At 48.7% G+C, this 19585-nt stretch overlaps 9 protein-coding genes across 9 annotated transcripts; 6 read left to right on the plus strand and 3 right to left on the minus strand.

The window, feature by feature from the left end:
* Nucleotides 1-211: 211 nt before the first annotated feature.
* Nucleotides 212-3065, plus strand: N7508_000137 (chloride channel protein; the record flags this gene model as incomplete). The annotated part of the gene is made up of 6 exons (XM_058458222.1): nucleotides 212-324; nucleotides 380-909; nucleotides 966-1222; nucleotides 1281-1395; nucleotides 1445-1536; nucleotides 1587-3065. 6 exons carry the CDS (start codon nucleotides 212-214, stop codon nucleotides 3063-3065), a joined length of 2586 nt encoding a protein of 861 aa, XP_058324444.1.
* A 302-nt stretch (nucleotides 3066-3367) lies between these two features.
* N7508_000138 (CTD kinase subunit gamma) lies at nucleotides 3368-4228 on the plus strand (the record flags this gene model as incomplete). Its single annotated transcript, XM_058458223.1, has 2 exons — nucleotides 3368-3604; nucleotides 3659-4228. 2 exons carry the CDS (start codon nucleotides 3368-3370, stop codon nucleotides 4226-4228), a joined length of 807 nt encoding a protein of 268 aa, XP_058324445.1.
* Nucleotides 4229-5456: 1228 nt separating this feature from the next.
* Nucleotides 5457-5741, plus strand: N7508_000139 (uncharacterized protein; the record flags this gene model as incomplete). The annotated part of the gene is made up of 1 exon (XM_058458224.1): nucleotides 5457-5741. The coding sequence occupies one exon, from the start codon at nucleotides 5457-5459 to the stop codon at nucleotides 5739-5741; it is 285 nt and encodes a 94-aa protein (XP_058324446.1).
* A 997-nt stretch (nucleotides 5742-6738) lies between these two features.
* Nucleotides 6739-7739, plus strand: N7508_000140 (uncharacterized protein; the record flags this gene model as incomplete). Its single annotated transcript, XM_058458225.1, has 2 exons — nucleotides 6739-7190; nucleotides 7244-7739. The coding sequence occupies 2 exons, from the start codon at nucleotides 6739-6741 to the stop codon at nucleotides 7737-7739; spliced, it is 948 nt and encodes a 315-aa protein (XP_058324447.1).
* A 569-nt stretch (nucleotides 7740-8308) lies between these two features.
* N7508_000141 (YagE family protein) lies at nucleotides 8309-9918 on the plus strand (the record flags this gene model as incomplete). The annotated part of the gene is made up of 2 exons (XM_058458226.1): nucleotides 8309-9794; nucleotides 9842-9918. The coding sequence occupies 2 exons, from the start codon at nucleotides 8309-8311 to the stop codon at nucleotides 9916-9918; spliced, it is 1563 nt and encodes a 520-aa protein (XP_058324448.1).
* A 1948-nt stretch (nucleotides 9919-11866) lies between these two features.
* N7508_000142 (uncharacterized protein) lies at nucleotides 11867-14680 on the plus strand (the record flags this gene model as incomplete). Its single annotated transcript, XM_058458227.1, has 13 exons — nucleotides 11867-12021; nucleotides 12077-12329; nucleotides 12384-12475; nucleotides 12525-12676; nucleotides 12729-12793; nucleotides 12844-12971; nucleotides 13018-13135; nucleotides 13187-13304; nucleotides 13351-13615; nucleotides 13672-13726; nucleotides 13782-13977; nucleotides 14032-14279; nucleotides 14333-14680. The coding sequence occupies 13 exons, from the start codon at nucleotides 11867-11869 to the stop codon at nucleotides 14678-14680; spliced, it is 2193 nt and encodes a 730-aa protein (XP_058324449.1).
* Nucleotides 14681-15173: 493 nt separating this feature from the next.
* N7508_000143 (uncharacterized protein) lies at nucleotides 15174-15572 on the minus strand (the record flags this gene model as incomplete). Its single annotated transcript, XM_058458228.1, has 1 exon — nucleotides 15174-15572. The coding sequence occupies one exon, from the start codon at nucleotides 15570-15572 to the stop codon at nucleotides 15174-15176; it is 399 nt and encodes a 132-aa protein (XP_058324450.1).
* A 1301-nt stretch (nucleotides 15573-16873) lies between these two features.
* Nucleotides 16874-17546, minus strand: N7508_000144 (uncharacterized protein; the record flags this gene model as incomplete). Its single annotated transcript, XM_058458229.1, has 2 exons — nucleotides 16874-17179; nucleotides 17307-17546. The coding sequence occupies 2 exons, from the start codon at nucleotides 17544-17546 to the stop codon at nucleotides 16874-16876; spliced, it is 546 nt and encodes a 181-aa protein (XP_058324451.1).
* Nucleotides 17547-18122: 576 nt separating this feature from the next.
* Nucleotides 18123-19272, minus strand: N7508_000145 (putative mitochondrial phosphate transporter Pic2; the record flags this gene model as incomplete). The annotated part of the gene is made up of 4 exons (XM_058458230.1): nucleotides 18123-18174; nucleotides 18223-18346; nucleotides 18400-19050; nucleotides 19176-19272. The coding sequence occupies 4 exons, from the start codon at nucleotides 19270-19272 to the stop codon at nucleotides 18123-18125; spliced, it is 924 nt and encodes a 307-aa protein (XP_058324452.1).
* Nucleotides 19273-19585: the final 313 nt, after the last annotated feature.

Here is a 19585-nt window from a genome sequence, read left to right on the forward strand (position 1 = left end):
TGTTGAAATTTGAAAGTGAAGAGACTCTCCGCTTCGATCTTGTAACTTTTTTTTTTTCTGCCTACCTGTGGCGCAGCCCCGCCTAGACTATCTCCACCGCCTTGGATCCGGGAGCTTGCGCCACACTTGCGCGTCCTAGACGATTGTCTCCTTTCAACAGCTTGTTTCATGCAAGAGAGATGCTAATATTGCAGTCTGTTGATGTTTCACAATGTCAATGAGTGGTCAGGGCTCTGGCAGCGAGGATCGGTCCCGGTCGCAAAGTGCTGATCAGGACCACCTCCAGCTCCAAGGCAATCGGGAGTCCCAGGGTTTACATGAGCCGTACGTCTTAGTGATTCCATTCTGTACTGTGGAGCTAACTATGAGGCGCCTACAGGATATCCTTCAAACGAAAACAAAAGCAACGATCGCGATTCAGTCTATCTAATCTTCTCTCCCCTACCGCGGGCGGATCGGGTACTGGCTTCAGCTCTCCAGCCCCGCAAGGTGGACATAATGGAGACGTATCGCCCCTTGATCCCTACGGTCCTATAGGATTCAACGGTGGTCCTGATGGGGCCAAAGATAGTGGGCCTTTGGACTGGTATGTCGAGGGCCCCGGGCGTCGTGTGGGCTACGACGACTTTACAGCTATCGATTGGATCTACGAATATACAAAGGAACGACAAAGGAAACGGCTCCTCTACTCGAGCGGACAAGGACTATTGGGTCATGCTCGTCGGCTTCTTGATGCTAGCAATGTCTGGTTAGTGTTGATCGCAACTGGTATTGCAGTAGGCATAATCGCCGCCTGTATCGACATTGCAACAGACTGGTTAGGTGACTTGAAGACCGGTTATTGCAAAAATGGCAGCGGTGGTGGAAAGTTTTATTTGAACAAGAGTTTTTGCTGCTGGGGTCTTGATGGTAAGTTGTTGCAGTCGAACCTTTGAGCCTCAGGTGCTAAAACATGCGCTATATAGATCAGACTAAGTGTCTTGATTGGACACCATGGGGCACTGCGTTGGGTGCAACCTCAAACGGAGGATCATATACGGTTGGATACATCTTCTATGTTGTGTTTTCGGTCTTCTTTGCTGCATGTGCTTGCTTTTTGGTCCGAAATTATGCCATCTACGCTCGACACAGTGGAATTCCTGAGATCAAGACCGTCCTTGGTGGAACTGTCATTCGGCATTTCATGGGGCCATGGACACTTACCATCAAATCTTTGGGCTTGGTCAGTCGCTGGAGAGGTCGATACTCTGCTACGAATTTCCCATACTGACTGTTTGAAGTGTCTTTCTGTCGCATCAGGATTGTGGCTCGGAAAAGAAGGTCCACTTGTGCACGTCGCATGCTGCTGTGCCAATATCCTGATGAAACCATTCCCGAGTCTGAATGGCAACGAAGGTATGCCTCTGTATTTTCATCTTTGGTAATTATTAAGCTAATGATGTAGCCCGAAAACGCGAGGTGCTTTCCGCCGCCGCTGCTGCCGGTATCTCTGTCGCGTTTGGAGCCCCCATTGGCGGTGTACTTTTCAGCTTGGAGGTATAGTCACTCGCAATTTCCGTCCTTCGCTTTCTTACTAACATTTCTAGCAACTTTCCTATTATTTCCCGGACAAAACCATGTGGCAAAGCTTTGTTTGTGCCATGATTGCAGCTGTCGTTTTACAAGCCCTCAACCCATTCCGAACAGGCAAAATTGTGCTATATCAAGTCACATACACTCGAGGCTGGCACCGCTTTGAGATTATTCCTTTCATCATCCTTGGTATCATCGGCGGTCTTTACGGTGCATTCCTCATTCGTTTGAATACGAAAATTGCCACATGGAGACGAGGCCGAACTTCTTCCCGGCCGATACTCGAAGTCGTTGTAGTTGCTCTCCTTACAGCTTTGATCAACTACCCGAATCATTTCATGCGGGCTCAAAACTCGGAGCTTGTTCAGTCGCTGTTTGCTGAGTGCAGCAGTTCGACTTTTGATCGTTTCGGCCTCTGTGCAACAGGATCAGCCTCAATCGGCGTGGCAATCCTTTTGGTAGCAGCTGCATTGTTGGCCTTCTTCTTGGCGTCTTTGACTTTTGGACTTGAGATTCCTGCGGGTATCATTCTACCCTCGGTCGCCATCGGTGCTCTTTATGGGCGTGCACTTGGAATTCTTATGCGCATGTGGCAGGAAGCCTACCCGAAAGCTTTCTTGTTTAGTAAATGTGAGCCAGATATTCCATGCGTCACTCCTGGTTTATATGCCATTATTGGAGCGGCCGCTGCTCTCGGTGGTGCGACTCGAATGACTTTGTCAATTGTCGTTATCATGTTCGAGTTGACCGGCGCATTAACATACGTGATCCCGATCATGATTGCTGTGATGCTTTCCAAGTGGTGCGGTGATATCTTCGGGAAACGAGGTATTTACGAGTCATGGATTCGATTGAATGAATATCCTTTCCTCGACCATCGCGATGATACCACTCCACCAGATGTGTCTGCCCACCGAGTCATGACGACTGTGGATGACATTAGCGTTCTGACTGCAACTGGTCATACGATTGCTTCTATCCGCGGTCTAATTGCTAACACTACGTACCGCGGGTTCCCCGTTGTCTCGGAAACCTCGAAACCCATTCTTCTGGGCTACATTACGCGCAATGAGCTATCCTTTGCATTGAAATACTCGACATCTCCAACTACCCGCAATCTCTCTGAGGAGACTCAGGTCTTCTTTTCCCATCAGCCGTTTGCAGACCCTGTTGATACCCTTGATCTACGACCGTGGATGGACCAGACTCCCATCACTTTGAACAGCAACATCACCTTCCTAATTGTCCTGAAGATGTTTCAACGCCTGGGCCTGCGCTACGTGCTTTTTGCCAACAAAGGTATCTTGCAAGGCTTACTGACCAAGAAAGACGTCTGGTCCGTACTTAATGGTGTTGAATTTCGCCGTCAAGAGGCGCTCAGAGACGAGGACTTCCACGATTTCCAGAATCGCCATGAGGCTGAAGAAGTCGGTCTACTCGATGGAAATGATAGATCGAGTCTGAGCAGCTCTTTGAGACGGGATTCTTTTTGAAATTTGCTATCATCTTAATATGTAAATTTTTCATTTCCAGTAGGATCTACATGATGTTATTGGAGATGTTAGCTGGTAAAGCCTTTACTCTTGTTAGATATGGTAAATGGACAGACAAGTAGCTTGTGACTTCAATAATAATAGAAGAAAATTCAGATCAAATCCCTCTAGTATTATAATTCCCTTCAAAAGGCCAGTGTTTTAAGGTGGTTTGTTTACATTTAGTTCTTCTTCCGCAACTCCCCTGCTCCCGCCTAACTCTGACGACCCACCCGCTGACATAATATCCATCGGTGCCTATCATGATGGCTACTCCGGCTCATGACGACTCTGTCGCTACTCCGACTGAAGCGAAAAAAGGCAAGAAAAAGGAAGGCAAGATGATGGTTGATCCATTTGAAGTGCGCATGCGCTTCACGACTCAGCTGCAGCACCTCAGTGCCTCAGTCACGTCTGCGCAGAAAGCTGCCTTCTATGCGCTCAAATATCGGGACCTGGATGAGGACCTCCATTCCTGTATCCTAGAGCAGCTTGAGCGAGTAAGCACAATACAATTGAATGCATTGGATCGCGACTAATTTGTTCACTCTTAGAACAACATGAACAACCGCGCAAACATCATGTACTTCATCGAGCATCTCTGCGACATGGCGCTTAAGGAGAACCACCCCACCTATGTCCGCATGATGCAGCGCGATATTCTCCGCGTCGTCGATTCGGTTGTTCCTCCTGATGGCACTGGCGCAGCCAACGTCAAGCACGTCCGTCACGTCCTCAGCGGACTCCAGAGCAAGAAAGTCCTCACTGCCGAGAGTGTGGCCGAGATCGACGCCGCTCTGAAGGATCGCGATACCCACCCCGATATGGAACACGACGAAGGAACCGAGGACGGAAGAAAGTCAAAGGCTGGAACCCCTCAGATACGCCTCGACAAGAAGCAAATCGAGCAGCGCATTGAGGAGGACCGCGAGCGCAACAAACGCCTTCGCGAGAACATGTGGGCGGTTACTGGCAACGATCAGGATGAATACAACCAGATGTGGGAAGAGCTTAGTGATCTTGGAGAAGATGACTTTACTCGATTCCGTGAGGAGGCTGAGGAGCGCGAGGAATGTGTCCGCAAGCACATGGAATACTGGACCGCGAAAGCTGCTGGAAAGTGATTCCAGTTAAATTTGCTTTTTGCCATCTTTTTGCATGTTCCTTGGGGTTGGTTGGCTTTTATGGCGTTCGATCTGGATCTGGCGGCATGTATGATGGCGTTTATGAACTGAACATGAGATATGTATGACTTGCATGACTGGCGAAATTGTGTTGCACGTTTAATTCACGGGCAAATTTCTGTTGATTTTGGGGTCTTGGTATTTGGGCATAGCAATACTGCATGAACATATGTCGTACTAAGATGCTGGAATATTCAACTGCAAAAACTGTGTCTGTTTAACAGACATCATGTTACGACTATGAAATAACATTTTCCAAATCAATCAGATCATGTCCTAGAATTAAGCACAGTCAGAGGTAATGATCTCAACCAAGGGCATCGAATGCCGCGAAGAAAGCTGGTAAAATCCTTTCCCTCCCTGCCATGCACACAGCAAATTATGCAGACTATACTTAATTAGTACTAGATTCCGCATAGGATGATGTACAAATATCATACTCCTATATTTCCTGGTCGTTGCACAAATCTGGGTCGGGCACGCCTTGCTTTACAATGTAAAAAGGGCAGCATCTCCCAGCTTCGTCACGGACTAGAACATCTGAACGAAGTACCTGATGACGCTACCCCATTTGATCTACATCTCGACTTCTCCTTGCAAGACGCAGTAGCACGCGTCATCCTTATCTAAACTATGCATTAGACAAATTAAGCTTGTTTCGGTGTCTGAAGGATAGACTTACCGCTGTCAATCATTCCATCTACAATTCTCAATCCTCTTCTTGAATAGGTGAAGTTCACCATGCTATCTTTGAAGCATACTGGAATTGCAGCCTTGGTGGCCATTGGAGTCTTCGGCCAGCTGACCTCGCCTCGAAAAACACAAATCTTCCAACACCGGAGCTAGTTGACTTCGATGACGATGGTATTTGTTGGTGGTCTCTACCGGCCTGCTATAGCTGGGCCGAAATTTTGAATTGCAGTCTATGTGATGCATGCCGAACAGGGCTATTCATCCTTCTCTGATTGTACCGAGCTGCCCAAACGGGGCTTCACGACCTTCTGTGCAAACAACGATGCCAGCAAGAGCGGATATGTGTCAGACCTCAATTTTTAAGATATGATAACGAATGTGAACCAGGGAATGGGGTACCTGCGCAACCTGACCGAAATCGACCAGGTCGTCATGCTCGGTCACAATCCTCGGTCACAGCGGCGGTGGTGCTATGATGGCTGCATACCCGAACGTCGCCGAGAACGGTGCCTCTGCCTACCAGGGGTCAGGGAAGATCTACCCCTGCTCTGGTGCAATAGAAGGCCTCCAGCCTGCCGACGGACTTATCTTTGTGCCAACTATGGTCTCAACAATGGCTCTGTTAAGTCTAAACCCAGCGATCATCGACGAGTTATCAGGCTCCAAGCTCAACCAATCTTTGAACCTCTTCGAACCAGCCAATGGCTTTGTGAACAAATCTCTCTCAAACTGCACCACCGAATTCAAGAAGAACTTCTAGACAGGTGTAGTCGTATGCAACAAACGTATCCTCGCCTATGCCTAGGAGAGATTAACAGCCATTGAAGCAGGAAATGGCATATACACCGATGACGAGCCATCCGCCATTATTGACACCCTGTATACCGGCTTCAGCAACAAGTCGTTCGCCCAAGATACTAGATACTTAACACACACCACACATGCTTGGTCATTACTCCACAAGAACGGAACAACTCGACAAGTCGTACCCGCTGTGCGAGTCCCCAGCAACTTCAACAATCTCGCACAAGATTGGCAAGATGGCGCCCTCAAAACAATCATCAAGCGTTATTTATCAACATTCGCCATCCGAGTCAATAGAATTTCGCATACAGAGCTGATGGATTCAATGGCATTGATTATGCCGCCGTCCAGCTGGCCCCTGTTGCTTCTATTAAGGGTACCACCGTTCCTCTTCTCAATATGGGTGACACTGGTCATTGGGAGTATCTAAATGCGGAGAAGCTTCATATGAATTCTAGTAGTAATGATTCATCCATTGCTTTTGTTGAGGGTGCTCAGCATATGCTGGAAACTTGTATTGCTTGTAAATCTTATCCTAGAGAGCTTGGTCACGCTTTGGTTACTGCTGATAGTCATATAGACAAGTGGTTGAGTCAAAAATTATCCTTTTTGTAAGATACAACATTGCTACTAAGTCGATTTCCATATTTTGTATGGTGAACGCTATATATATACATGTTGGAGTGAACAAAATTGACATTCGTAGCACCAACGAATAGAACATGACTAGTTGAAGCCAATAATAAATGGAATTACTCCACAGGAACTAAATAACCAATTAAACATAGAATAAAACAAAGACAACTAAGGATATACTGAAGAGGTCAAGTGTAGTGAAGTAGATAAGGCGGAGTAGCTTATCAGTCTCCGCTCTCGGGAAATCCCAATCGCCGAGAGATTTTTTATTTTTGCTTAACCTCTCGACCTGCACGTCAATTCAATTCTGTCACTCTATGTTTGCTCACTTGGTCACTGCTGCCAAGGGTCTATTCGCGCGACCAGAAAATTCAGATTCTGCCGATTCCACTATGGTGACTACACGACGAGGCGAAGTTGCGCCCGAACTTGCCAACGGAAAGCGCAAGGCCAACAAGGCCGATGAGCAGCAGACCAAGCGGAGAAGAAAGAGTGATCCCAAGGCTATGGGAACCGAAGAAGCCAGCGATATCCCGGAGACATCCAACGTGAACGGAGAGAAAGCGCCCGCAGAGAAGAAGAACCACTTCCGTTTCGACAGCGAAGAGCCTGAAAATCCCCAGACACTACCTGAAGAGATCCCAGAAGATCCGATGCAGGAGGACGAAGATGAGGATAGTGATGACGATGCGCCGGAGGCCATTGATAATTCGGCTCAGCTATTGAAAATGAAGGAGCAGGCCAAAAAGCGAGAGACCGTGAAGCAATTGTATGTCCTATTGCCAATTTCCGCCGAATGGATTTTGCTAACAATGCCTACAGAGAAGAACAGCTGAAGAGAGAGAAGCGACGGAAACTGGACGAGCGCCGCAAGTTGCAGGCCAAGACTATCGTTAAGCCTAAGGAGTCTTCCGATGATCTCCTCTCCGAGAGCACAGCCACTATTCAGGGCACAACTACACAAGATGCACGACGGGCAGCTCTTCCTGCTTTGCTTCCCGATGACATTCTGAACGCCGATCCCGTAATTCGCCCTCCCACGCCCCCAGCCGATGATTTCGCCATGCCAAAGAAGTCAAATAAGCTGAGGTTCCTGGACAAGAAGGACAAGATTCCCAAGGATGTCAACCTGGGAGATGTCTCGATTCGAGTGCTTGATGCGCCCTCCACCAAGAAGAGCTCGAAGCCTGCTTTGGCCCCTCGAGTCTCCAAGGCTGGAAAAAACCTCAAGGGCAGCATGTTGCAGAGGACCCGTAACTCCGCAAGCAACGGGCTCCGGAAGAAAGCAAGCGGACCTGGTGGGTTCGTTCGCCGTTGAAGCTGACGTCAAAACTTGTATGACCATTAAAAGCGATTATTATTTACTTTCGCATATTTCCAATCCGTCTGGAAGTCGCATGTTACTGCAACCTACCAAAGCCACTACTCGGGCAATACACACAGCAGCGAGCCATGTTTCCCCGTCTTCGGGGGCCCATTAGCGCAACGTGAAAGTCGGTGTCGACTGGGCATGCAACGTGCCGTCATTTACAGCCATGTTGTGATCAATCAATGGAGGCTTTTTGTTCGTCTCCCAAGGTTGCATGGTGTTCGGTGTTAGTGAAACCTATGAACCAAGTCATGTACATAGCAATTTAGTCATTTAGGAGGTCCAAATATTGTTGAATCAAACAAATAAAGGAAATAATGTAACGATAGACAACCTTCAGTAAATAACATGTTGAAGGGCAGTCGCTGCAGTCCAAACTTGGAAAAAGTGACGATGTCACCGATTAATAAGGCGGAACACGTGCATGGGGAGCTCCCAGCTTCCTTTTTCTTTCCTTTTTCCTGCACTCCAATTCCGCCAATGGCGCTTGTCGTCTAAGTCTATATTTCAATTCAATCATGCCAGAAGAGAATTCTCCGTTGCTGCCTCAGCACAATCCGGCCTCTACGTCACCTCGGGCGAGCCGGACGTCGAGGTCGGTATCATTCAATCCGCTCACGCAAATCAGCACCTATGGTACCTCCTCGACCTCCGATCCTACGTTCCGACCCTTGCATACGGGTTCACCTCCAGTCCTCAATGTTAATGCCCAGGGTACCCAGCCCCGTCCGGGCAGCCAGCCCATGCTCTCAGCATTGAACAGCAAACTCCGTCGCCGCAACAGCCATGGCGCTGCTCCCTTCAACGCTTCATCATACCCATCCCACCCGGCGTCTAAGATTGGACCGCAGCGAACTACGAAGAAAGCGCAGAAACTGAAGCTGCTCCCCGATCCGGTGACCGAAGAGGAAGAAGCCTCTGATGGAGATTTCCCTCGGGATGTCTATTCGCAAATCACTCGAATCAAGGATCCCGCCGCACGAAGCCATGCTGCCCGACTAGGCAAGGCCGACCGCGATCGCATTCCTCGAGTCACAGCTTACTGTACGGCTAATTCGTATCGGTTGGAGGGCGTGATCAAGTTCCTCAAGTCGCGAAGCAAGACCCGTGGAGCGAATCCCAAACTTTACGACGAATGTGTCTACTCGCCTTTCGACTACCAATATGAAGAAAAGCAGAAGGGCCGGATGTTCGCCGACCCAAGTGGCAATGGACACCCTGAGCGACGACCCAGCGAAAGAAGGTACTCGGACAGTGCCGTGGAGGTGGAAGACAACAAAAAGAGCCGAAGGGATGATTTAATTGATTTGCATGAAGAGGCTGGACATTCAGCCGACCATACCGAGCAAGCAGTCGTCCAAGATACCCCCGACATTGACACCACAATCCACACACCGGAGGTATTCCTCTTTGATTACGGCACAGTCGTAATATGGGGAATGTCGCCAGCGCAAGAATCACGATTCTTGTCAGACATCTCGAAATTTGCGACGTCCATCTTGAGTCCTGATGACACGCAGATTGAGAATTTCAACTTCTACTATGCGCGTGAATACCAGGCCAGGATCTACAACGACTTTATCTCTCTTCGTGACCCACGAAACAACATGATCAAGCTGGCTATCTCTCATGCTCTAGCCCAATCTGTCAAGACCTCGCTTTTCGAGGATCTTCTGTCTGAAACCATTACCGACACCGCGCCTCTGCCTGCCCAGATTGCGCAGACTGGTAGTGTCAACCTCACACGCAAGCAGATCAACATGCAGATCGGAGAGCTGTTTATTCTCCGCATCAACATCCATTTACAGGGATCTGTCCTAGATAGCCCGGAACTTTTCTGGGCAGAGCCACAGCTGGAACCTGTGTACCAAGCAGTTCGAAGCTATTTGGAGATGGATCAACGTGTCAGTCTGTTGACAGAGAGATTGGATGTTATTGCGGATTTGCTTGCCGTCCTCAAGGATCAATTGACCCACCGCCACGGCGAGTATCTCGAATGGATTGGTAAGTTCCACTGCAATTGTGATATTGATTCATCTAACAATTATTAGTCATTGTTTTGATCGCCGCGGAAATCCTCGTGGCCGCAATCAATATTGTTGTGGATCTCTACGCTGGAGTGGATTAGAGCGTTAAAGATTGCTCGTTGACATCTGAACTTTTCTCGACCAAACAAGTTGATGCGAATACCAAGTCTCCTGATATGCGCTAACACTATCTTTCTGCGCTTGCCCTGTTTCACTCCGATCCGCCAGTCGCAGAAAGAACACGGCGGCATGCCGGGAACGGCCCATCCAGCCATATCTGCCCAGCGACAAACTCCACCAGACAGGGAACCCCCTGTCTTCATCCACCAAAGCCGAATTATCGCCTACCCAATCACATCGTTCATCCAAATTATCCCTCCGTCAATCTGCATCATCTACCAACCTCGATTGGTCTTCAGCTGTACATGAACGAAGACCCCAATATCCGATGTTTCGGCTGCCATTCTTGTTCCCAATAGTATCCTATCGTGTCTAATAGTATCGGAGTTGGTGTGGCTTATGCTTATGCTTATGCTTGATTCGGGGAACGGTGTTACGGCTTGGGGTCATGCTTTCGTACAAATGGTGCTTTATTTGGTAGTTTGTTCATAGTTTATGAATGCATCCCGATACCATTTGATAGGCGCAATACCAACGGACCAGATGAGAAACATGCAGCTATTCAGGAAGTCTGAGCCTTACTCGGAGAGGTTTCTCGGGCTTTAGGTTAATTATAGTTCTAACAGGGGTAGTCCATTGCTCTGGGCCCCTTTGCTATTGGTGGTAGCCCGAAGTGATCCTGCGGCTAGGGCATTATGGCCGAACAGTTGGTGAATGCCATGCAACCAAAGTAGAATGGCCGAGCAATATCAGTCGGACAACTCTGGAGTGCATGAATCTGCCGAGAAAGGGGTAAGAAAGTGATTCATAGAAAGACGAAAAGAGAAGGCCAGAGTCAACACCCAGGTAACTTACGCGATCTGGGGTCTCATGCATCTTTCTGTTATCCTACACTAAGTCACTAGAGACAGGTCTCAGATAGAACCCAGTATAGACCCGTTGCAGGGCAGCCTGGTACCTGACTGTGACTCTGTTTTACCCCCGGACAGCATGAACCCGTACATCCAACGTTACGGGTCCTGATTTCCGTCCATGAGACAACAGCATTCAGCTGGGAGCTCTTTGCACAAGGGTTGCACTTTGTCTTGGCATAAGATCCAAGATACTTTCCGCCGTATAAGCCACGGGCAAGCTAGACTTATTGCCGCATAGTGATCTTTGGCATCATGCACCATTTCCTGCCGACAGCAACACGGAATTGGGGAGGTGCAAGGCTCAAGGCAGAGAAGCCTCCATGACGGCCTATAATGATGACCCTGTGCCGTATTGATTCACTGAAAACACCTCCTGCTTTCACCTCCCTGCGAATACTAACTTATGGCATGCTAGAATCGGGACTAAGGCCTTATTCTGCCTTAATGGGTCGGTGGTAGGACCGTGTCCAAGTACAAGTAGTCTGACATAGGATACTGGGACAATTAAATGATAAGTTCTTTGAATGTTAACTTGTCTTGAAACCTACCAGTCAGGAGGGGATTCCTCAGGTATGACTTGGCGCACTACCTGTCATATGGGTGAAGAGACTGAACTTCCTGCGAGATCGGCATCTTGCAGCTCCAATTCAGCGGTGTGAGAGGGCGATGCTTCACTAAGACGACGATTACCGTCGCTACTGCAGAAAGATGATGATGCCTCTGAGCAAAGGAATAGCGGTGTGTGATCATGGATTCCTCATCGATTGACTCGCATACAAGTGATTACGCAGAGTCCAATCATGGAGCTGCCACCCCGCAAGTTCTTAGATCTACGATCTCTCGGCAAATCTCGCGCCAGATGGATCCACCGATGAAGTAGAGGCTGAGCTGAGCTGAGGGGCATTGCAAGTTGAGCGCAAGTTACACCCATAAAGACAGCCAGAGTTCCTGGACACAGAATTGAAACACATTTCTCTTGACTTATTTCAGTGTCTACTGATCAAACCCCCGAACCATGGCGGTCCGACTCGATGTCAACGTCGTTGATGGCCAGGAGGCAAGGACCAAGAAGACCAACTGCGTCCCCCTGAAGGACTTCGACGTCTCCGGCAAGACGCTCTCAGAGATACGGAAAGCACTGATAGACAATGGTGGTCTCGACGCTAGCAGGTACGTGGATGTAGGAGGCGCGGATTCAGACGATTCAGAGCTGATGGCTATCTAGAGCGGGTTCTGCATTCTGTAGTGCGACTGGTGCCCAGGTCAATGATTCCACGTCGTTCACAGATTACATGGGAATCCTCTTCGAGAATTCAGAGAAGGAAAAAGAGAGTGATGAGAAGGGAAAGAAGAACCCTGTGAATTCCGCCAACGTTACGGTCCACAATGTCTACATAAAGACCAAAGACAAGAAAAGCACCGATAGAAAGGCAGAGGCAAAGGAGCTCATCAAGCAGGAGCTGAACTTGAAGCTGAGTGTATTATTTCGACATGGTCACGTTGTGTGAATCCGGAATTGACAATCTATGCAGGACAAGCCCGAACTGCTTCAGACATCGCTGGAACAACTAGCGAGCTCCTTCAACCGCGCAGACTGGGTCGCCGAAGGCAATGAGACATCGGTGTAAGAGACATTTCTCGTTTGATGAACTGTCACTGACCAGCTACACCAGAAACCCGGCCGACTTGTCTGAGAAGGAATGGAACGCTGTCATCCGCAACAACAACCTTTTAAGTGCTCATCGGCTGGTCTTTTCGAACCTGGGGCGATTGACCGATGGATCGAAAAAGGTCAAGTTTCGCAGAATTGAGCGTGCTCCCTATAGTGGTAGGCCTCAACCTTTCCTATATCTGGTGCTTTCCTGACTCGTTGTTAGCCTTCGTTTTGAAACCCAGGAAATTCGCGTCGCATGAAATCCTCGATGCAGATGTCAAAGTCGAAGTTAGTTCCGGAAATCCTTGAATGAGTCCGCCATTCTGACATGACCTCAGCAAGTGTTCCGCATCCCCCGATTCACTGTCGGAGACGATTCCTATGTGGACGCATTCGAAACCGCCTCTTCCACAGCATCAGCCATGGCGCGTAGTTCATTCTCCTCAATAGAGGCCGAAGCCTCCATGTACGTCGCTCCCAGACCATTCCAACAACCTCTAATTGCATAGCAGAGAAGGTGGAGCATTCGGTTTCAGTGCTGCCGTCAGTGCTGGCTTCTCTCAGAGTGAGAACAATGCTCTGAGCTCGCAAAACACTGCTGACACCAAGACCATGAATATCACTTACAACGTAAGTTTCGCAGCTCGGTTCTCTATCAAACAACTCACACCTTCCGGCTAGTTCCCTCGCGTCGTTCTGTATTTGGATCAGTTTGGCGTCGACCTTTCAGAAGAATGTGCCACCGACCTGGCGAATGTGAAGGACGCATCTTCTCTGATTGCGTTCCATCATAAATACGGTAAGACTTGAATGGAGACGGGTCCAGCAAAGCTGATCATCAACAGGCCACTTTTTTGCCACCCGAATTGAGCTCGGAGGCAGGCTCTTTTCATCCGAAAAGTTCTCTGCACTTGGTTCAACGACCGAGGATGAGGCCGCTAGTGCCATGAAGATTGCCGCTGCCGCATCCTTCTCTTCCAGTTATGTGTCTGGAAGTGCCAGCTACAGCCAGGAGAACCAGACAAATGCAAAGAATTCCAGCTCAAATCGAAACATGCAAAGCTCTATCTCATGGCAGGCCCAAGGCGGAGACACGTTGCTTTGCAACAAGTAAGTGGTTGTTTGCCAGTCCCTGACCGCTACATAAAACTTACGTTCTCGTGAAGCCCTCCTGCATGGTGCCCAACCGTTGCTCCATCTCATAATTGGAGAGTAATCAAGGTATCACCCTGATATTTTTGACAATATTGGTCCCAATTCTGATGCTCGACTATAGCAAGAAGATGTCACCCCGCTCGGCGAGTTCATTGGCCAGATCCGCGGCTATGAGAATATCCCCGAGAAGTTCAAGAGCATAGCGGAGATTACGAGGAAGAAAAAGGTTGTTAGCTTCCGCATCAGCCTCCGCGACTACCAGAGAAAGGATGTCAAGAAGCCCGAGTATCTGTCACTGCATCATGCTTGGAAACTCAGTAAGCTTCCTCCCAGCCATGACAGGGAATAGGACATTAACATATTTTTGAAAGAGGGCGAGGTGGAAGTATTGAGTAGTGTGATAGAAAATACTGAAGGTATCACTCTTCTCCCTCCCTGGATGAGTGAAATACTAAACCCTCCCGCAGACGGACACACAACGCGGATAGAACATTTCACGTCCCCAGACCCCATCATGGATCTCTACAACAACGGATGGCCAGGACTCTCTATGGAGCTGAGCAGCGAGGAAAATGTCTTCGATATCGAAGTTGATACGCTACTCAACCAAGCTCCCGCAGTAAGCCTTTTCCCAAATCGTCACAAAGACAACTCTCTAATAGATCCGGGCAGATCGAATTCCAGAAACGGTACCACATCTACAATCGTAAAAGAGGCCTGTGGCTTCGATCTTTCACAATCCCTTTCAAAGGCAAAGAGGTTACTCTGCTCGCTGCTGGTCCCAAGAGCCAGGCGACACTCTTCGAGTTCCGGAATCAAAACCGCGAGGGCCCGATGCGACATGGCGACAGCTGTAGCCTGATGGTCTGGGGGCCTGACGGGAGGCTGAAGGGTGTCATCGCCCATGTATTACAAAGTCATGGCACTTCCATTGGCGCCATGCATTACACGGTCAAGGACGAGGTTCATTTGCGTTTCACGAATTTGTTGATTGTGGACCAGGAGGAGGTGCCCACATAGAACAGAGCAGTTCGGCAGGTCTATCAGATTAGCGAATTGGATTGGAGCGATCATCGTCCCTGTTGTGTAGAGCTCTCTTGGGCTAGGATTCTTCTTCCTCAATCCATCTTTCAGGGTCATTCTCTTTCAATCGAATAGCCTTAGTATAAAGACCCTTTCGGCCCTAGTGCCCTTCTCTACCTTAAGTCTATATTCATCTTCTTCTTTAGCCACACATAACATCTTCATATTACATACCTCGCCTGCCTACCACGTGTAGCGTATTGTTCCGAAACGCTAAGTAGTTCCCGAAAATAGCGAGAAAGCGTGAAAGAGAAGCTGAACTTGTCAAGGTATTCATGTTTGTCACATTCACTACTTGTCTCATCGCTTACGGATTCACCAATTCACCGAGAAGGCTGTGATGCCTTCTGGTCCAACTAAGCACCTGAATCTATGTTACTTATGAATTCCCAAACCAAACCCCCTCTCCTTCCCAAGAGCATTCCATCTCCTAACGATACTCCAACTGAGGACCCTCAAATTCAAGCCCAATAATACCAAGGCCCTCCCCCCGGAAAAGCTTGTTCCGACTAATAGTCGTCCGCCCCGCATAAACAGTATCACGAATCTTCCTAGCCAAGAGATAGGCAAGGTGCTTCTTTTCCATATCAGTGCCGTCATGATCAATCAAGAGCGAGATGCAGTGCGAGTGGGCATGATGCAGACATTCAGCCGTGATAGCGGCGTGTCCCCTCCAGAGCTCGGAGACAAGAATGTCCATGAGAGACTTGTCACTCTTGCGCATATCGCGGTCCTTGAAGAAGACGTCGACGTACCAGGGGTTCTCGTGGTTTGCGGGGTCTTCTTCGCCTGCGTACCAGCCATTTCGAATGAAAATTGCCTCGGGCATTTTGATTGGGTTTATTATCTGGATTCGATGAGTGTGCGGTTGGTTGGTTGGTTTGTAGAAGGTGGTGATAGAGGTCTCTCTATGAGCGAGGATGAAGGCTAGGACGGGGTGATAGCGCTAGTTAAATACGTGCTACTCGAATATCGAGGGCGTTGCCATCTCATTTGGTCTTATTTCTAAAAATATCAAAGAAGTCTTTGAGAAATCTATAGCGTCTGAATCTTTCATGGACTGGGTTCATCTTTTGTGGAGTGTTTCGGGTCTTTTTTTTTTCCTTGGCTTTGTCGTTTGAAGAAAAGTAATCTAGGTGACAGTGAAAACGTTAGACTAGGACAATGCCTAAAAGTCCAGAGTCACTGGTTACCTCGTTAGGATGTTATTGCGCTCTCAGCGAAGTAGGCCTTGCTAAAAGTAGTTATGTATACAAATCGGCTAAGAAGGGTAAGTTGTCTTGACTATTGAGGGAAGTCCCGAGCCTCAACATATGTTGTTCTTAAATTCAAGGTCACCCCCAGTGTGTTCCAAAGCGACTTGGTTCCAGATTTGCAGAACCAGGTATTTTGGTCGAAATGCCTCCGGACTACCTTGAACAGCTTCAAAGATCATGTATTGAGGATGACATTCTCATTGAATGATTCTCTCGCCTTTGTTTACCTCTTTCAGAGCCGACTACCTGCAGTATGACCTGCTTGGACCCGGATTACAAGGTCGGTGGTCTCGGAATAAGATTTGCGAAGTATTGGCCAATCTATCAGCAGAACTTTAGGGCTCAGTTATGGGTTTCACGTGACACATACAAGGTCACGAAGTTTAGAGTCAAATGATATAGCTTACAGTGATTACATGGAAATAGGCTTATTAAGATAGTAATTGAGAAGCATATCAATAGGCGGCCACACCTGGGAGTATGGGAAGCTGTATGTTAAAGCAAAGCAGAGAGTGTGTTGAAGCTTTGTCAAGGTACAGCAGTGGTGACAGATGTTTGTGCTTTATGCACCTTTCTTCACGATATACTGCCTACATATCAATGCGCCATGATACAAATATCTACAAACTACTCAAGAAGATAAAGTGCATCAGCCATGCATCCGGCATGGTATCTCTCAGATAAATTCGGGCCCTAACGCCGGGAGAAAAGAAGTAAAGCCCGCCCCGCATCACGCCCGATGCATAGAATCCCCGCCGAAAACAAATGAGGAAGATAAAAATAAATAAATAAAAGAAAATAGAACAAAGTAAACAACCCAGGCCCAGGCCACGTCTTATCGGGGCGCCTAAAAACAAAACAGACAGCTTCCCGACTAAAACTGTTCCTTTGCCTCTTCCTTTACTTCTCCCTTATCCATATCCATGGGCATAGCCCCAGCTTCGGGGCCAGCCTCAGGGGCGGCAGGGGTTTGATCGGCAGAACCATTGCCAGTCTGCACGCGGAATGAATGAGTGAGCGACTCCTGGGTGGGAGCCGGGAGGTGATGGGGCAGACCAGCCGGGTCTATATGCTCATGGTGGTGACCATCAGGGCCGGCAGGGAGATCTTCAGCATCGCCGTCGATACCGGGGACGGCAGACTTGCGGGAGCGCTTGACGCGTAGGGGACGTTCTTCAGGCTGCAAAGTGAGAGATGTTAGACCAGATATCACAACGACGAAACGTGAGAAATCAAAGCAAGACCGGAGTGAAAGGGAAGCTGGGAGGATGTGTTCTCAGAGCAAGATGAAAGGAAGTGGAACGTACAGTCCGGGGTTGCTCATCTGAGCTGCCTTCGGTGTCATCTTCCAGGGTGGCACCAGTGCCTTCGGGCACACCAGAGCTAGTCATCATTGCAGCGGCGCGCGCACGCAGATCTGCGTTGATAGCGCCGGCCTTGGCCTCCTCGGACATGCCGGTGATTTTGTTCAGCCGCTCCAGGAGCATGCATGTCTCCAGCCGCATCTTCTGGATGTACTGGTGGCTCCGGCTATTGCGAGTGCGCATCAACTCATTCTCTGTCTCGATTTCGGCCAGACGGCGCTTTAGCGCAATGCACTTGCGCTTGTAGGCGATTTCCACGCTCGGGGGTTGGCCGGCGGGATGGTGGATGGGCGGGAGGCTTCCATTGTTGGCGGAGGGTGGGATGTATTAGGCGGCGAAATGGGTGGGAGGTTTGAGGTGAGACGAACCAAGGCGAGGTTCAGAAACGAGGCTTGGAGGCTAGAAGCTGAGCAAGATGTGAATGGCAGGGATCAATGTGAAAGCTTCAGAAAGGTAGAGGGGAAAGAAGGGAAGAAATAGGAGATGGCGGCGAGCTCTGTGTATATAGAGCAGGTCGTTCAGTCGTCGGTGGGATCGAGAGATTTAATGTACCGATTGAAGGTATTGTGAGGTTTTAAGTCGGTGGTATCGCGGACGTCGCGAGTCTGAGCGGCGGTGATCTATTCTGCCGCGACGCCCAAAGGCGGTGGAGACCAACTAGCTACAGCTTCGGCAACAATGCAACTTCCTTGATACACTGAACTCGTTGAATTAATTGAACTTGAACTCCTTGCTACATACAAATGCTCAAAAGTCTATCTAATGACCACCAGTGGTAGGCAAACCCAGGAACACCTTGAATGAGTCGTAACTTCACATCGTCAGCCCATGCCTCCACAATACGAGGGGAATCACTTACATGAGCCATTGGAAGCCAGTCAATGTACCCAGCATCACAATACGGACAGGCAGGCCATTCCACAGACCAGAAAATCCAATGTTACCATAGATTCTGGATACAGCAGTCATGGCACCCTCACCAGCTATCAACCCGTCAGCAAATTCACAGATCCAACCAAAGAAGCTCGACACTCACCCTTCCGATCAGCATTCAACTTGCTAACCATAACATCAGCTGGATGGCTAACAATAGCACAGAAAATACCAGCAATATAACCACCCAAGAAACTAACACCGGTCTGCGTCAACTGCCCATACTCCTCCTTAGGCTTGCCCATCGTCTTGTAAATAACCTTAACAGTCTCCTCAAACGTCGCAAACTTAGTCATAGTATAAGGAATCTGTCTCGCCCACAGGGGATAAAGACCCTTATACAAACCACCAAGACCTTCTTTCGAGACAATCTTACCCCACCCCTCCCTCAAATTTGAAGCATAAGGCGGCAACGTAGTCTGCATGCGAACCTTGATAGCCTCCATAGGACAGAGAGCCATATCAGCGAAGAATTCGGCCGAGGCACTGGCGCCCAGGAAGACGAGGGTGCGGTTGGTCTGGGGGAACATCTGGTCGCCGTAGAGGTACTTGAAGTACTCGTATAGACCGTACTTGCCGGCGCCTTGCATCGAGTATCCCAGGAAGGTGGGAGACCAGCCGAAGAAAACGCCGCGCAGACCTTCCTTTGAGAAGATTGAGCGCCATGCTTGGAGGTTGGAAGTGTAGATCTTTGGGTCGACTTGGCGGCGGCATTTGACTAGATCGAGGGGTGTTACGGCTGTGTGGGTTGGTCCTGCATGGTGTTATTCGAATTGGAGATGGGAATGGCTATCTTGGTGCTTTTGCTTACCACAAGCTGGTATTGTTTGTTAGTATATGCTTTGAGCTAAAGTGGGAGAAAACCGAAGGAATACATACCGATGATACCGCCGAGACCACAGCTGTAGAAGTATTTGAACGAGTTAGGCTCGATCTTCCCAAAGGGAAGCTTACGGTCTTGCTGTGCCAGTGCCATAGTGAGGGAGAGAGTAGAGAGGAGATTGAGCAAATTGCGGGCTGAGAGAGGGAAGAGATGGTTAAAAAGGGAAAGCAATGCTACGCAAGATATGAAAGCTGAACATGGCGTCAGTGGTTCACAAGTTGCATAAGTTGCATAGTTCGAGGGGCTTATCTCCGCATTCGTCGATCATCCATAGATCATTTATTTACTCTTCCTTGGCTTCTATCTTTTCGTTTCTAGATACAGACTTGATATATTCGACGCATTACATATTAGATCCTCATTTCAATCAATATTTACATGTGTCACAATCATATCGAGTCAATAT

This window comes from Penicillium antarcticum (assembly GCF_028974205.1).
Source record: "Penicillium antarcticum strain IBT 31339 chromosome Unknown utg000001l_segment0_segment0, whole genome shotgun sequence".
Classification (NCBI taxonomy): Eukaryota; Fungi; Ascomycota; class Eurotiomycetes; order Eurotiales; family Aspergillaceae; genus Penicillium; species Penicillium antarcticum.